This window comes from Carassius carassius, chromosome 43 (genome assembly GCF_963082965.1).
Source record: "Carassius carassius chromosome 43, fCarCar2.1, whole genome shotgun sequence".
NCBI classification, from domain to species: Eukaryota; Metazoa; Chordata; class Actinopteri; order Cypriniformes; family Cyprinidae; genus Carassius; species Carassius carassius.
The window spans coordinates 7,521,827-7,540,814 of record NC_081797.1 but is presented as its reverse complement, the minus strand read 5'-3'; the positions used below and the strand labels follow the sequence as shown (position 1 = coordinate 7,540,814).

Sequence of the window (18,988 nt, the reverse complement as noted above, 5' to 3'; positions counted from 1 at the left end):
AACATTAATTTTAGGAAACTACAAGAATATTTTTCTCTCAGATTTCATCAAAAAATATTTACATTTGTGGTCGGATAAGAATTAATTAATGACAGATTTTTATTTTGGGTGAACTATCACTTTAAATCCAGATTGATACCAGTGGGCCAATGAATTTATCAATGCTTCATGTTTACCACTCCAGCTTTTAGTGCATGCAGTATGAGCAGGGAAGCTGATCAGGAACACTGGGACACGACGCTGCAGGCTATGTACAGCTGATGTGCAATTTGTACAGGAGTTCATGATGTCGGAAACCCAATTCTGTTTGACATTACAGAGAGATGCTTTTGACAACAGCCTTGTGATGAATACACCTAGAGATGAAAACATTAAACTTAGAAGGCCTGAGTCTGTTCACACCTCTTGTTTTGTCCCTGCTAAACCAGAGCAGGAAGTGAGCTCTGTAATCTCAACCCCCCAATGTGTCGCTAACCAAGATAACACCAGACGCCAAACTGCTGTCTGTCACAAGTCACATCCGCTTATTTCTCCTGGTCCCTGCAGTCAACAAAAGATTGCCGAACGGATTGTCTTTTTCCAATTTCAACAAGAGAATCTCACAGATCTGTGTATGCTAATGCTACATGCTACATAAACAGCACCAAGGGAGCTTAACTTCACACCTTTTATCTGCAAACTCAAGAAATATATAAAATATGCAAACTTTAAAACATTTAATATTAATACATTGTAAAACTAGCCACAAACAATAGCTGCATTGTAACACTGAGGTAATGGCTGCTGGAAGTTCAGCTTTGCCGTCGCAGTCTGACATGTTAAAATACATTTAACAGAAAACAGTTCTTGGAAAATGTAATCATTTCATAATATTCGCATCTCCCAACTGTTGCAGTCAACAAAATGATAAAGGATTGTCCTTTTCCAATTTCAACAAAAAAATCACAAAGATCTATGTGAATGCTAAAGCTACATGCTAGATAAACAGCACTGAGAGAGCTAAACCCACACCTTTTTAACAGCAAACTCAAAAAAAAAAAAAAGTTTGCATGCTTCTTAGAGGTTCCTGTACACATTTGTGAAGTTTAAAATAAATATTGTAAAACTAGCCACAAACAATAGCTGCATTGTAACACTGAGGTAATGGCTGCTAGATATTTAGATTTGCAATCACAGGAATAAATCACATGTTAAAATACATTAAAACAGAAAACAGTTATTAGAAATTGTAATAATTTTACAATATTCGCATCTCCCAGTTGTTGCAGTCAGCAAAAGATTGCTGAACGGATTGTCTTTTTCCAATTTCAACAAGTGAATCACACAAATCTATGATGCTAATGCTACATGCTACATGAACATTGCAAAGAGCGAAACTTCACACCTTTTATTAGTTAACTCAAAACAAATGTACATCTGCTTACTTTTCAATGGCTCCTGTACACATTTGAGAGGTTCAAAATAAATATACTGAAAAACTAGTAACAAACAGTAGCTGCTTTGTGTGTTTCTGAAGTAAATAATAGCCTGTATATAATGCTAATTTTATATATTAAAAAAGCAATAGTATTCTACATAAGTCATAACTGATTGTTGTCTAATTTTACCAGTAAGCCATGAGTCTGAAATAATCATGAGTCTGAAGTAATCATAATCATATTGTATCATCTAACAGTACTGTAAAACGGCTTGTGCTAATAGCATTTCACAATGAATTATGCTTTCACAGCTTCATAAACACTTTTTCCTCCGTATTAAAATATGATTTATTATGGACATAGGATTTCAGAAAACATCAGACCCCTTGACCTACGTTATGTATCTTTCCCTTCGGAATTTCTAAAGTCTGTGATGAATTTGATAGAAGCAAATGTGACCTTTTTGCACATTGTCATTTCCATTTCAAAGGGCTTGCAACACCGCTGTATTTATATCTATGCAATACTGCATTACCATATAAATGAAACTGACGGAAGTACCCATATTTAGAAGACGTCCAATCTTAAAAGTGAGCTCTGCCACTTTCTAAGCGTGCGGTGGACTGTACGAAGGTGCATTTGTGAATTCCTTTGCTAAACTTCAAGCATTTGAACACACACGAACAGTAAGAAATTGAATAAAACTACAAGGTTATTTATCTAAATACACACTGCATACATTAATATTGCTTTACAAATGCACCTACATCACTTTCAATGTCGACAGCGTGTTATTGAGGATGTGAGATCAGCGCTAAAGGCATCAAACACTCTCCCACGTACCTCAGACTTGTCACTAAACAAGCTGCCCTGAAACTGTAAATAAAGGCCCCCCAAACAGGAACTAATACCCTGAAGCTGAATCTCTGCTTTGTTGAAGTGAAATCTAAATTTGTCATGGTAATTTGTGAGGGCTCATGGGAAAACAAACACTGAATGGGTTCAAAAAGAGTGCAAGATTGCATTGGTGCATGTGTTGTTGTGACATTTAAAGGGATAGTTCACTGCAAAATAAAAATTAATTTACTCAGCCTCATGTCATTCCAAACCTGTAGGACAAACCTGCATTTCTTCTGTGGAACAAAAAGACAGATAGTTTGAAGAATGTTTCTACTGTTTTTGTTTATTTTTATTTTTCTTCCCACAAAATAAAGTCACAAGGGTGAGTGTATATACTCTGATTACAATTATTTCGGTTTGCATCTCAACCCCATTACCTTCTAGTCTATAAAATTCAGAAAAACCATTCTGGGTATTGCACATTTATATTGGTTGCACATATTAGAAATCAATTTTGTGTTGACCAGGCCACCAAAAACAGTATCAGAATTATGGACAAAATCAAATTCTGGATCAGAACAAGGATATCTGAATCTTTATCGGATACTGAATTAAAATGTTATGGTTTTCCTTTTTTTAAATAATTGTATTATTGTGATTAAAAAGCGAGGTTTGCTTTAATAAAAAAAATGCAGTTCATTATGAAAAAAGTGGATTAGGAACAGAGCTGGATAGTAACTGATTACATGTAATCTGAGTTACATAATCAGATACCAAAAACAAAGTATTTGTAATTAGATTAATTTAAACCAATTTCATCGAATATAATTACTTGTATTCCTTCACAAACCCCAAGTTTGGGAAACCTTGACGTAATGTAATGTTTTATATACTTCATTTGTTAATAACAACGAATGGAATATATTTTCTATTTCTAATATATTATAATATATAATATATTAAAAGTAATCTAAAAGTAATTAAAAAGTAGTCTAATTGTATTAAAATTAATGTGTAAGATAATGCATTACATTACTACAATTTTTGTCATGTAATTTGCGATCCGTAACAGACCCATTAATGATTAAGAAATAGTTTTATTTCATAAAAAAATTAATTACATTTTATTCTAAAAGTAACGAGTCACAAAAACAGTCAGCCATAATTTGAGGGATTTACTAAATAAAAAATAAAATAAAAAAGCAAGCATTTTAACTATGCCCCCTGATCTCCAAATAAATACTATAAAAAATAATTTAAAGTATAATCTTTATTTATTAAAAAAGAAGTCCTCAAACTATTTTCCTCATTAAACAACACTTACCAATATCAAGCAACACAGAATGAGCAAAAGTGCCTGTATTGAAGCACAAGAGTGAGGAAATTGTTATTATTAATATAATTATTTTTGTTAACTATCCTTTTAAGAGCTTGAACCTGTGATTATAACTACACAGGTTGAGTCTCTGCCTCATTTCCCCAACTCTCTTGTCTATAAATAGCACAGAGTTCACAAAAACCAATCTGGCTCTTTCACAGTTCCAGACTTGGAGCTTATAACTTCAGGAGATCATGTCTTTGTCATCCACGCTTGTTATGAGGTCACTGGAGGAATAAACCCTGGTTCTGATGAAAAGAGCAAGAGCGAGTCTCCTTTAACTGGCCGCCCACTGATCTACACCTCCATTCTCTGAGCATCCTCTCTAATACAGTTAGCATGCCTGATCAATAGCACCCCATACACAAGCTCCTGTACACATGACTGGAGATAAGGAAGAGGCCACGCAATGGAGGAGACCCCAGTCTCTCGGCGAGGAAATCAGGTCACCCTCGGTTGTGAGAAAGCCGCGAGGAGAATCGATCATTCCCTGACTGTGAATAGAGTGTTGATAAGCCAGGGAGGAGAGCTCTTAAATAGTGATAGCCACAAATTTGACCTCTGTATTGGTTTTACACATGTAAATACTATCTAGCTGGGAACAGCAGGGGAGATATGGCGATATCCGGTGGGTTAAAGCTGGCATTCGTCTTTTTCATTTCAGCGCTCAATTCCAAGGGCAAAAAAGGTGACTGCCTTAATGTGTTGGACAAGATGGTGACTGAACTTTCAGACAGGAAGAAATAGCCTGCTTACAGATGCTCAAGGCAATCATGAATATTCTAATGCCAAACGCAGGCACCTGCTACACTGATATTACACCAAGAGGTCATATATAACCTGCAGGCTGTAATGGAAAGATTTTTAGTTTAAAACAATATGATATGACCTAGGGCTGTGCAAAAAATCGAATGCAATTTTCATGCGCATCTCATCAGTAAAGACGCTCCTGTAATTAGAAGTATATCTCCAGCAGGTGCGTTCGGATCAGGGTTGCCAGGTTTTCACAACAAATCCTGCCCAGTCGCTTCTCAAAAATAGTCCAATCGCGCTTCCAGGAGGTTCCCCGATAAAAATTGCTTCCCGGGGTTACAATATAAGTTTTTTAGCAGGGTTGCCTTGGTAAAATTCGCATTTTAGGTGCTAAATATCACGTTGTATGTATTGGGGTCACTTCGACCCGCGGACATGAAAAACAACCACAGACTTGGCAACACTGGTTGGCATTTACTACACCGAGCCGTAATTCACTGACAATCTACACAAAATCGATGTTAAAATTGCAGGCGATTCTTTGTCGATTTTGAAAACGATTTTGTGTCAGTTGTCGGTAGACTACGGCTCTGTGCAGTAACTGCCGCTCCACCTGAACCAGTGTTGCCAAGTCTGCGATTGTTTTTCATGTCCGCGGTTTAAAGGAACCCCAATACAAATAACGTGATATTTAGCACCTAAAATGCGAATTTTACCAAGGCAACTCTTCCAAAAAATGTATATTTTAACCCCGGGAAGCAATTTTTATCGGGGAACCTCCTGGAAACGCGATTGGGCTAGTTAAATAAATAATTTAAGATAAATAATATTTATAAAATATTATAAAAATAATGCATATTAATAATAAAATAATACAATTTGAATTTATTGTTTATAATAAAATATTACAAATTGTATAAAATTTAAAATAATTAATACAAAAAATTAAATATTTAAATATAATTTATTTGTACATTTTAATTACTTATATTTATCGTTTCCAGAAATATACTTTTATATAAATCAGTCAATCATTAAGCATTAATTTTGTGTTGACCAAACCATCATAACTTATATAGACAGACGGACAGCTGGACAGAAAGACAGATAGAACTACTGTATATATATATTCCAGAAAATAAACCTGAAATTTTAAACTTGAAACAAATTAATCATGCCCCTCTGTTCTGTATATAAAGTTCATAAAACTGGATGTTCCTACCATAGAAGTAAATCACATTTACAGCACCACTTTTATTCAAACACACAAAGGTCCCAAATTTTCCTCATCAAACAACACTTACTAAGATCAAATAGCAGAGAATGAGCAAAGGTGCCTGTATTACAGCACATATTCAAAAACGGAAATTTTTTTTTTGAAATTCAACATTTTAAAAGTAATAAATGAAGACATTTGCACACTGTGCATGTAAGCGTACATACTTGCCATTAATGACCCCGTCAGGGTTGAGCATGGGGATGATTTTGAAGATGTAGGCCTCTCTCAAGCTCTCGGCTACAGGATCTCTGCTGCACAGGAACTCCAGCGTGCCCTTCAGTACCCAGCTGGCATTGCTCTCTCCTGGATGAACCCTTGCTGTCAGCACCACACATGGCCGGTTACCTAAAAAAAAAAAACATGAATATGAGGAAAAAGCTAACCTGTGGAATGAGTAGCTTGTATTGTGGATTACTCATGTTTTAAACAGGAGAGCGCTACCAAATCAGTGTGATGCTTTGCTGTCACAACATTACACGGCAATTAAGCCGAATCAGATTTTCAGTCGACGTCCCTTGACTCGTTTCATCTTGACGGGGAAATTACATCACCTTGCTGAGCAAGTTTACAAAGCCAAAAGAAATGGACAAAGCTTATCAAAAACACATTAAAATGTAATTTAGCTTGACTATTATGGCCTTGGCTGCCACCCCACAAAAGACGGCGGAAGGGGAGACTAATTTGTGTGATTCTGGTATTGATGATTTCATAATGGGTTTCTGCATGGCCTCTGTTTATGCCCTCTTTCACCAGCTCCATTTCATTTTCTGTATTTAATTGAATATGAATATGTCCATGCAATTAGGTGGGAGTTATTTTAAATTTTTTTTTTTCAGCCGTAAAATAAGATAATGCCATTATTGCAGCCTTTTGCCATAATAATGAATGGCATGTGTTTGTCATGAATAGCATGTGACCTACGATTCTGCATTCAGCTTAAGGGTCAGTGAGAAATACGAATGGTCAAGATGAAAAAAAAAATATTTCAAAATAAGATCTCTGCATTTATGCAAGTTTAATACCTTATTGAAGAACTATTATGATTATTTGTAGGAGAAGATTTTAATGGCTGTAAAAAAAATTATAATTTCCCTTTCAAAAATATTGATATCAAAAATATAAGGTTGCTTGTTGTTGTTTTTTTATTATTCTTAATATCATAAAGTTCACACAAATTCATATAATTTAACATGCAATAAAATTAATGTATACACAGAATTCTTAATTTTAAATAAATAAATGTAAAACAAAATTGTGTACATGCAACTTAAATTGTAACTTTGCCACAGTATATTATGGATTTAATGATATTTATATATTTATATAATATAAATTAATTTATAGGCTATTATTATATACTTATATATTTTATATAATAAATAAAATATAATTTTCATTATATTTTATTAGCCCTGTCAGTCGATTAAAATTTGCAATCTATTAGGTAATTACATGATGTGGCAATTAATTAATCAAATTCAATTTGACTGTGAAAATACTCCAAAAAGATAATTTAAAGTCATTGTTGTGTAGGTAGGTAACTCAAATTATTTGTTTTAATAATTTCTTTATGAATGGGCCACTGAGTCATTGGTTCAAGCGATTCATTCAAAACATGGATTTATGCAGAAACAAATCAAGTCAAGTCACTGTTATTTATATAGCACTTTTTAAAATGCAGATTGTGTCAAAGCAGCTTCACAGTATTAAACAGGGAAATAGTGTGTCAAAATAGTGTGCCGTTCAACAGCAGTTTAATTCTAGGTTGCAACAAAATCAGATTGTGCAGAGAACTCAGCTGAATCACTGCTGTGTTGCTCAGAGATGCACAACAGTTCTGCCTTTGCTTCCTATGTGATATTTTTATTGGAAATAAATTGAGCAAAAACATAATATTTTATCTAAAATATAACACTACTGAACTTTACTGGAGCATGATGTAGTTTCAGTGCTGAAAATAACTATACCATACCAAAACAATTCTGAGAAAACTAGGAATCCCTAACAAAAGTGTCCTAAAGATAAAATATGCTTGATAAGTATCACATCCGCTTGGTGCACGCAATCAATTCCCCTCAAGAGCCGACTGCTCCAGTACCGCAAAAACCTTAAATTCTAATTTAAATTCTAATTCAAGTCGAAATCAGAGATTTCAGGCCCTCGATGCGTTCAGCCGATCTCCTGATGGAAGTCCTTTCTGCAAACCCTCTGTCCTCTCCACTTCATCTCTCCCTCCATCTGTCCTTCATCACACTCGCTCACTTTTATTCCAGCACATCCATTTGTCACTACTCCATCCTACCACTGAAAGAACGTTTTTGTGCAATAAGCTACTGTTTCCATTGTACATCCAGCATCAATCTGCACTGCGCAAATAAGCTGAAGGAGCTATTTTCATCCGTCTGTGGAAAGAAACCTCCACATATCAATTCCATGTGTATTTTTGCCTTGATCCCATTTACACGTACACCGCCCAATAAAATATACGTTGTTTGCCACACACGCAAAGTGAGTGTACAAAGATGTGGGAGTGCTTCGTGAACCTACGAGAGAATAGATCTCTCTGCCGGTACCACACAAGTCTTCCCACGCTCCCAGTGGGAAGAGTACAGCCCAATCCTTTAAGAGCTGGGCTTTCACTCCTTGTACGGAGGAGTCCTTGGCACACAGTCGACTTCAACCCAAACAGAATACAGAAAACAAAAACTATAAAGGAAAGAGGAAGATGAGAGGGCACAAAAACTCCTTTTTGTGTCTCTGTCTCTCCTGCTGCTTCGCAGCTATCTGAGCAAAAATACCTCCCACTGACATCGCCTAAAAACATGCTGGTTTATCTCCTTCCCATGTGTGTGTGTGTGTATGTGTTCGCTTCTGAATGTGTCGTGTGTGTGTGTGTGTGTTAGGGTTTAAATAGGTTTTATGTGCCCCTGTTGAACGGCACTTAAGACAATTAAAGGAAATGCTTTTGAAAGTAGGGATTATAATACTGCACATTATGTGGAGAAAAAATACAGGTTTCATGGGTTCCCTGAGTATAGTCGATTTCCATAAAAGATCCACTAGAGTATGAAATGTTTCCCAGTCGTCAGATTTATAAGAAGGTGGAAGTGGCATTCTTAGACTTAAGGACAGACCTAGACTTAGACTTAAACTCCTACACTTTTCTTGAGTATCAGTATTCAGTAACAAAGAAATCTGATAATGTTATACCCTTTAAAGTGTCCATAGATGTAGACCTCTGGCCTCCTGCTCATATTCATCTAAAAAAAATTCTCAAAACTATAATTTTCTGTGACTTCAAAATGTTGATGGATTTCATCAAAAATATCTTCATTTGTGTTTCGACGATGAACGAAGGTTTAGGGGTTTGGAAAGACAAAAGGGTCAGTAATGACAGAATTTTCATGTTTGGGTGAACTATGCCTTTAAGCTGGTAGCATTACACTTTAAAATGTCCACATTATTTGCAGACACACTTGCCAAACTTACCAGCCTTAGTCTTAGATCTAGGTATAAACATGAAATACTTTAGAATTTTAGGTTTACATAAGTATGATGCTTATACTGTATTTTTAATGTGTATTATAGTAAAAATATTGCACATTTTTACTAAAAGGATAAAAAGAGCACACTAGTATGTAATTATTTAATTCGTTTAGTTATTTATTTATTTGTTTCTTTGGCTTAATTTCAGCAATAATTTTGCAATAAGGAGTTCTGCACACTTTAAAATGTTTGCAGGCATCAAACTAAACTTTTATAGACACATAGACCCAGAAAGACATGTACTGTAGAACCAAACGTAAACCCAGACTTACAGGCTGACTTACAAATGTAAGCTAGATTTATGCATTTTAAAAGATAACCCTGACTTATAAATTAAGTTAGTTTAATACATTGTTAAACTATTACAGATGTACAACCAGGCTTAGACCAATCACAGACTCTGACTTAACAGTTGCATTTGTTTTACACAATTTTAAATGACTGCTGACATAAACAAGCCTTGGATCCAGTCAGATGTAGAACTAGAACTAAACACAGACCCAGACTTATTAAACTAAAGGCGGGCATACACTGTGCGAATTCGGACGGTCGGAAGATCGTATGTCCATGCACACGTCACGAGTGAGTTTATCTGAAAATCGTACAGATGAGGTGATATACGACATGATTTTACGACTTGCCGATTTCCGAAGCAATCGCACAAAGTTAATATAACTGCTCTCCCTCTCTCATAACTGCACATAAAATATTGATACGAGCCGTTACTGTTTCCTACACATACAGGTTATTTTTCAGCAACAGGAAACTGGGACGTCTGGTCACTCTAGTGTGTGTGTGTGTGTGTGTGTGTGTGTTATGCTTTATAATGACACAAATGTCTAATGTAAACATGGTTTATGAACACACCTTCTGTGCCCTCGTAATGGCTTAAAAAATATTAAACGGTGTTTAATTGAAATTTGAAACATGCATTTTTCCGTGATGGATAGAGGTAGTGTATGGGGATAGAATATACAGTTTGTACAGTATAGAAAATCGTTACGTCTGAGTCCCCGTAAACTATATATGCACGCGCGCGCGCGTGTGTGTGTGTGTGTGTGTGTGTGTGTGTGTGAGAGAGAGAGAGAGAGAGAGAGAGAGAGAGAGAGGAGAGAGAGAGAGAGAGAGAGAGAGAGAGAGAGAGAGAATTAAAATGCATGGTACACGCTGCTAGAAACATCACAGCGCTCGCTGTTCCTGCCAGAGTTCAGCTAGTTTATCCTCTTGGTCAATAGTCCACATTCGCCGTTGGGCTGCCGTCTTCGTCTTTCTTCTTCGGTGGTTGTCATAGTTTGTGATTGGTCAACTTCAGATAGATCAACAAATTGGCTCGTTTAACCGCACATGTCACAAATTCAAACCGATAGCTCACAAACTTTTTAGACATATTTATAAATGTTTGGGAGGTCAGGAAGTGTTCGTAAGGCACTCTTACATAATTTTCACGTAATTCCTCGCACATGATACGAGCCGCGACCATACAAGCATACACGATTTCCACACGATTGAAAAAAAAAATCGCATGCGAACTCGTACGACAGCAAAAAATTGCACCGTGTACGCCCGCCTTAAGTTAGTTACATGTATTTTAAAACGTCTATAGATGTACGACCCAGCTAAAATAAGCTTTGTTTTAAACGCAATAAAATGTCTGTACACAAAGACCCAGACTTAAACACAGGAACTTCAATTAAATTTATAGGCATTACACATTTTATTAATGTCTACAGATCCAGATTTAGATCAGACTTCAAATTAAGTCTGGCAGCAGCAGCACTTAAATTGTGTGCACACTTTAAAATGCCTGCAGAACCAGTCATAGACGTATGTCTCCATCTATGTCCAATCTCAGGTTAGACCTAAACTCCAAAACACTTAAAAAAAACACTTGTGTATCAACTTACATGAACAAATGAATCTGACAAGATTACACTATTAGACTATTAGATTTAGATTCATAGAGCTTGACCCCAACTTACTGACTTTAACACTTACCAAACTTACTGGACTAAGATTCAGATTTATACCTAAACATACAGTCGTGGCCAAAAGTTTTGAGAATTACATAAATATTGGAAATTGGAAAAGTTGCTGCTTAAGTTTTTATAATAGCAATTTGCATATACTCCAGAATGTTATGAAGAGTGATCAGATGAATTGCATAGTCCTTCTTTGCCATGAAAATTAACTTAATCCCAAAAAAACCTTTCCGCTGCATTTCATTGCTGTCATTAAAGGACCTGCTGAGATCATTTCAGTAATCGTCTTGTTAACTCAGGTGAGAATGTTGACGAGCACAAGGCTGGAGATCATTATGTCAGGCTGATTGGGTTAGAATGGCAGACTTGACATGTTAAAAGGAGGGTGATGCTTGAAATCATTGTTCTTCCATTGTTAACCATGGTGACCTGCAAAGAAATGCGTGCAGCCATCATTGCATTGCATAAAAATGGCTTCACAGGCAAGGATATTGTGGCTACTAAGATCGCACCTAAATCAACAATTTATAGGATCATCAAGATCTTCAAGGAAAGAGGTTGAATTCTTGTAAAGAAGGCTTCTGGGCGTCCAAGAAAGTCCAGCAAGTGCCAGGATCGTCTCCTAAAGAGGATTCAGCTGCGGGATCGGAGTGCCATCAGTGCAGAGCTTGCTCAGGAATGGCAGCAGGCAGGTGTGAGCGCATCTGCATGCACAGTGAGGCCAAGACTTTTGGAAGATGGCCTGGTGTCAAGAAGGGCAGCAAAGAAGCCACTTCTCTCCAAAAAAAAACATCAGGGACAGATTGATCTTCTGCAGAAAGTATAGTGAATGGACTGCTGAGGACTGGTTGCTTCTCATCCAAGGGATTGGGCTCACTCACAATTCTGCCCAAAAACACAGCCATGAATAAAGAATGGTACCAAAACATCCTCCAACAGCAACTTCTTCCAACAATCCAACAACAGTTTGGTGAAGAACAATGCATTTTCCAGCACGATGGAGCACCGTGCCATAAGGCAAAAGTGATAACTAAGTGGCTCGGGGACCAGAATGTTGAAATTTTGGGTCCATGGCCTGGAAACTCCCCAGATCTTAATCCCATTGAGAACTTGTGGTCAATCCTCAAGAGGCGGGTGGACAAACAAAAACCCACTAATTCTGACAAACTCCAAGAAGTCATTATGAAAGAATGGGTTTCTATCAGTCAGGATTTGGCCCAGAAGTTGATTGAGAGCATGCTCAGTCGAATTGCAGAGGTCCTGAAAAAGAAGGGCCAACACTGCAAATACTGACTCTTTGCATAAATGTCATGTAATTGTCGATAAAAGCCTTTGAAACGTATGAAGTGCTTGTAATTATATTTCAGTACATCACAGAAACAACTGAAACAAAGATCTAAAATCAGTTTAGCAGCAAACTTTTTGAAAACTAATATTTATGTAATTCTCAAAACTTTTGGCCACGACTGTAGACCCATATTTAACAAATTAAGTTTAAACAGTGTATGTCTCCATCTATGTCTATTCTAGGTGTAGAACTAAGTCTGTGCTTAGAATTATACTTTAAATTGTCAAATGACAACAACCTAAACTTAAATCTAGTCTTTATATCCTTCTGCCAGACATTTAATTTTGTTCAAATGCGCGATACATTTTTAATCATCAGTAGAACATGCAAACACACTCTTCGCTCGCACACACACACCCAGGAAATAAAAAGTCTCCGCCAATTGATCGTAGAGTACAAAGGCAGCCTTAAGCTATCAAACCAATCTCTGCAATGATTTCCTGTATATGCAAATCACGTCCAATTAAAACATATCAGACATGTCCATTTGAAATCATGAGATGAATTTGCCCCGCAAAGCTTATGAAAATGCAGCTTTTAATTTAGCCTTTTATTAATTAAAAGTGCTTTATAGGAATCTCGCTTATGCTCATTTCTTGGGTTGTTAATTATCAAGCGTAATCCTGTTAAATGTGACAGTTTCGCCAAAAGCGATCTGCAGGGAGACACTTTCCGCAACAAGAGGATTCACAGTTATATGTGTCTCTACTTTATGTTTTAATATATAATGGGTCATCCTAGTTTTTGCAATGAGGTCATTTGTATTTTACAACAATATTATCTGGTTTTATAAATTAATCCTTAATTTGGACTCATAATCTTGATTTTATGCATTTAACAATAGAGGAGGGCTGTTAAGTTATTGAAAAGTCAAAAGAGTTGAGATAAACCAATTTTACAGCAATTAATTTGTCTTTAAATACAAAACTATATACTAAATAAAATAAATGTAAATTGACATATGACAATCAAATTATATTTTTTACATTTAGATTTTTTGATTTAATATATTAATAAATATTTAAAATATCAATAATACAATAATTTCAGATATTTTCATTAAATATAAAATATTTAAATATTTCCCAACTAAACATAACTACAAAAAGTATATTAGCTGTAATGCATATTATAAAATTATTTTGAATAAAGAGATGTCTTAACTTTTTCACTAATATCTTAAAAATTATTTCCAGGCTTTCCAGACTTACTGAACAAAAAAAAATCATATTAAATGAAATTTTGATATTTAAATTTTATGTATATATTATATATTATATTTTCATGAGACCACTGACTATATAGAAATATAAAAAATATAAAACAAAATCTTATGTAAAATATAAAATCTTCAATATAAAACATTTTTTAACTAAATAACTTATGATCATTGCATCAAAATCATCTCATAGAAACAAAGATGCTAAATCAAATTCTGCATGTTAAAATGTGTCCTCAAATCTCACAAATCTCGTTCTACCTAAAATAAAGTGACAGGCTATTATTTACAAATGTTAGGTAAGAATCAGGGTTCAGAGATCTTTCCATCTCCAGCAGCATTTCTGTTGAAAACAGGGGTAAACCGACCAGCGAAGTCATTATTGTCCCATACCATAGCCCAGTTTCTGGATTCTGTCCAGTGGAATGTGGGTGAAATAGAGGTTAAGATGTCTATTTGAAGAGACTGTGTGAACATGAAAGACAGAGCGTCAGTACAGATGCCGATATTAAAAGAGAGAGGAAGAAAGAAGCATGTAGGCTGCAGGATGCATGCCAATGGAGGACAGGCTCTGTTAATGTAGAGTCAAAAGCAAGTAAAAAGGTATTGAAAACAGGATTTATCATTGACTGTCAGCAGAAGGCATGGGCAATGTGACTAACAGATAAGAGCCCTGTATTTCTATTACAGGCACTCTGTTTTTCTAAATTGTCGACGGCAGGAAAACATTTACTATTTTCACAGCCAAGCCTAATAAATGGATATGTGATTATTTAATTGCGTCATGCCTTTTTTATAACACAAATGTTTTAAATAATAATATTAATAATAAACATTACTAAATAATAATGACTTTATTAGAATTATTATATTGAATAACAACAGCACTGAATAATATAATATTGAATTTCTTATCATCATTACTACTACTATACTACTTCAACTAATAATTAAAATATACATTACTAAATAATGACTTTATTAGAATTATTATATTGAACAACACTGAATAATAATACAGAACTGAGTTTCTTCTTTTTATTATCATTACTATCATCATCAATAAGAAGATTTCAATATTATATTATTTTTCAGTGTTGTTATTATTCAATATAATAATAATAATAATAATAATAATACATTTATGCTAAATGCAGAAATGGATTTATGGTTTGTTTGTTTGTTAAAATGTATAACCAAAAATTGTACTTCCACTAATTTCTTTATTTATTTCTTTAACATTTTTTATTAATTTACATGCACTGAAATAAAAAAAAATTACAATTCCTGTTTTGTTTTGTTTTTTTTGTTTTATTATTATTATTATTATTTTATTTTTTTCAAGGGAATAGAAAAAGTTTAATTTCTTGCATAGCACACAAAATGTCCCAAATACATAATTCAAAAAAAATTATAACCTGTCTGTTTAGTGATATACACCTCAAGGCAGCACACACAAATGACAACCAACTAAAATTGTTTTCTTTATATAACGTGACATCTTTGTTACTTAGGGAGTGCTGCGAGACATTTTCACTCCCGCTTTTGTAGGAAATAGCATAAAAGTGTAAATATAAAGGAAGCTGGCAGTGTTTGCAGGTACAGCTAATCAAAGGGATTGGTTTAATTAGAAGTCAGTGAGCGTTGTGCAAATACCAACTGCAAATTAAGCCGTTAAGTTCATCCGGTTCAATAGCTGCTACTTTAATCCATATTGTTCTACTGGTCAGCTGCACAACTTCAATACTAAACAACAGCTGCCACAGCTCGTCTGATGTGTCATATTAACACATCCTCATTCCACAGCAATGTCCAGTCGCCTTCTCTCTTACACGCACAGAAACAAGCCGTGACCCTGCATCACCTCATAATCACTACAGGCTTATAAAAGCGGCTTAATTTGTTTGTGGTGATTGATGTGGGGCACCATGATTAAGGTTAATCATATCTGAAGCCTTTAATTCAATAATGCAGCAGACGGGAGTTCTCACAAGCCCTGCATCTGAGAGAAATTGTAAAGTGATTATGAAAATCCCACTATGTGTAAAGGCAAAGCTCATGTGCGAACGCTGCTAAACCCCCATGTGCTAATTAAGGTATAAACGTCAGAGTTTGTTGCCACAGACTGCTGCCATATGTGTACAGTTCACAAGGACAGGGTTAAACTCATAAATGTATGTTCATTTTAAATTGTTTACAGGGTCTTCTTTAAATTGGATAGAATGATAGAACAATAGACAATGATGATAAAGAGAATGATACAGAACAATAGACAGATATAATAAATGAAAAACAATAGCCTGAACAATAGAGAGAAACACAGACTGGATGATAGGACAACAGATAGATAAAACGATAGAACAACAGACAGACAGATAGAATGACAGACAGATAGAACGACCGACATATAGATGACAAACAGATATAGATAAACGACAGACAGACAGACTGATAGATAAATAGAAATAGAACGACAGACAAATAGATATAGATTGAACAATAGACAGTTAAAACAACAGACAGAACGACAGACAGATATAGAACGACAGACAAATACATAGATATAGAACAACAGACAAATAGATATAGATAGAACGAAAGACAGATAGAACGACATACAGACAGATAGATATAGGACGACAGACAGATAGAACGATAGACAGACAAATAGATATAGATAGAACGACAGACAGACAGAACGACAGACAGACAGATAGAAAAAAATGAACAAATGACTGAACAGTAGATAAACAGAATGAACAAACGATAGACAGAGATAGAAAACACTAAATAATGAACACATGATCAACAGATTGAATAATAGAGAGAACAATACTCTTTTTTACTATTTTTTAGTAAGATTTATGTATATTAGCGATATGAAAGACCCCACTTTGTGGAAGAAATTCTTATACTATCTGAAATCGATTCATCTACTAGCGACTCTGATTTACTGACACAGCCTCTTCCTGTTGGAGGAGGTTTTTTTGCACGGATGTTCAGATTAATGAAATGCACTGTGAAGTTTTCGGCATGGTGTCAGCTGGGACGACATACTCAGCAGGACGATGACAGATGGATGAGGTGCCCTGCGTGTGTGAGTGTGTGTGTTTCGGGCTTGATGTTTACACAGAGCCACGTGAATCTCGCTGGATGCTGCTGACTGTGGTGAGGCTGTGTTTGACTGCTGCAATGGCTGCCACAACGCTATTGTGTGTCAGCTCATGGGAAAACCAGTTTCTTCAAATTTGGTGGACTATACTGTACATGTTTGGATAGAACTGTACTTAATTTGTGAATTTAAGACTATTTTCGTTACATTTGCGAATGTATTCTATCCATCAATTGACAAATATCATACCAGCATCTGGTGATTTGGCCTCTTATAAGATACAGCTCACTTGTTTGGTTTTATTATCAAAATCAGCTAATATTCAGTTTTACAAAAATAATTTTTAACAATAAATATGTACAGTATTCTATTAAGATTGAATTGTACTTGATGTTGTGCCATGTTAACCTGCAATATGTCTCAAATATGGAAACCCATAGTAAGAATTATGAAAAAAGCAACCCAGTATTATAACACACGTGCCTCTAGGTACCTTTTCTGTGACACATACCTCACATACCTTACTCCACGTGTCACAGCAGTTTCACAGTGAAATGTTGAGTGAGCGGTGCTAAAACACGGGTTTAATACGTGACCCCGGAATGTTTTTATTAAGTTAATATAGGCACATATAATCAGAATTCAAATATCTGGGGACTGTAACTAAAAGTTAATGATCGTTTTGGAAATATGTCCTACACCAAACCCAGCCCTAAACCTACCCGATAGTGTTAACAAATGCAAAGCAGATATAAAAACGCATTTGTTTATGCAACCGTTCCATTTGAACTTCCTTATATGCAGATTTGAACTGTTTTGTTGAACCGTAATTTCACAGGATTTGTACCGGAGCTCTTTACCTCTCAAGACAAATGCATCTCTGTACTGCGTGAAATACCGAATAAACCTACTGCCTATAAAAACCCATACAAATGAAGCTGGATGTGTGACACGTGTAAGTTTTCAAATCTTGCAGCATATTAAAATTGTTTTGAAGTCATAACCTAATATTCTTCATGTACTGGTGTGAAAATTTTATTTTATTAATGGAATCTGTGGACCTGTAAATCATACGTTGTGAAAAGAAATAAAAGGTGTCAGAGTTTTATTGCCTCCAGTGTTCATTCCAACTGGAAACTGCAGTGATTCGTACATATAGGTATCTTTCAGTCTTGCAGAAAGATTTCCAAAGAGGCTGGCAAGGCAAAAGTCATGCTACAATTTTGATATAAAGTCACGCTTAGAAAAAAAATTCACGATTGCAAGTAATGTTATAATTGTGAGATATAAAAAATAAAACAATAAAAAAAAATTAATCACAATCGCAAGAATAGTGTTGCAATTATGTATAAAAATCCGGTTTAAGCAAAAAAAAAAAAAAAAATGCAACTGCAGAAATGTTATAATTATGAGATATAAAATTAAACGTTATGAAAAATAGTCACAATTGTGAGAATGATTTTTACAATTACAAGGTATAAAATCTTACTTAAAACTTTAGGAAAAGTCACAACTGTGAAAATGTTATTCTTGGGATATATAAAAACTGTGCTTTAGCGAAAACTTGTCGCAAATGCAAGATTTAAAGACAAAAATAAATAAATAAATAGAGCCATAATTGTGAGATAAAGTCATAAACACAAGAAAATGTCATAATTAATTTTGTCCTAATTGGAAATTATTATTATTTTTTTTTTTTTATGAGAATTGCAATAAGTTATTGGGGCAGTCGTAGCCTAATGGATAGAGAGTCAGACTTGTAACCCGAAGGTCGCGGGCTCGATAGTGAATAACCAGCGCTCTCGTCAACCTTCAATACCACGACTGAGCTAAGAACCATGAGCAAGGCACCGAATCCCCAACTGCTCACCGGGACCGCAGCATTGGTTGCCCACTGCTCCGGGTAAGTGTTCACAGTATGTGTGTGCACTTGGATGGTTTAAATGCAGAGCACAAATTCCGAGTATGGGACACCATACTTGGCCACACCTCACTTCACTTTCAATAATACAACATGTTAATTTGAAAAGTAAATCCAACAATGGTTTCCATTAGACATTTTTCTATTATAAATTGCAGATATGCAGATCATTAGGGTGTTAAAATGGAAAGACCT

General features: G+C 35.2%; 1 protein-coding gene across 3 annotated transcripts in view; it reads right to left on the bottom strand.

Annotated features, from left to right (window-relative positions):
* The window catches only part of LOC132125142 (cytosolic carboxypeptidase 4-like), a 202,984-nt gene that overhangs the window by 67,627 nt on the left and 116,369 nt on the right, over window positions 1–18,988 (bottom strand). For all 3 annotated transcript variants that reach the window (XM_059536392.1, XM_059536391.1, XM_059536393.1), the window contains one exon: window positions 5,833–6,013. In XM_059536392.1, coding sequence (XP_059392375.1) covers window positions 5,833–6,013 — 181 coding nt within the window. The remainder of the gene's footprint in view (window positions 1–5,832; window positions 6,014–18,988) is intronic.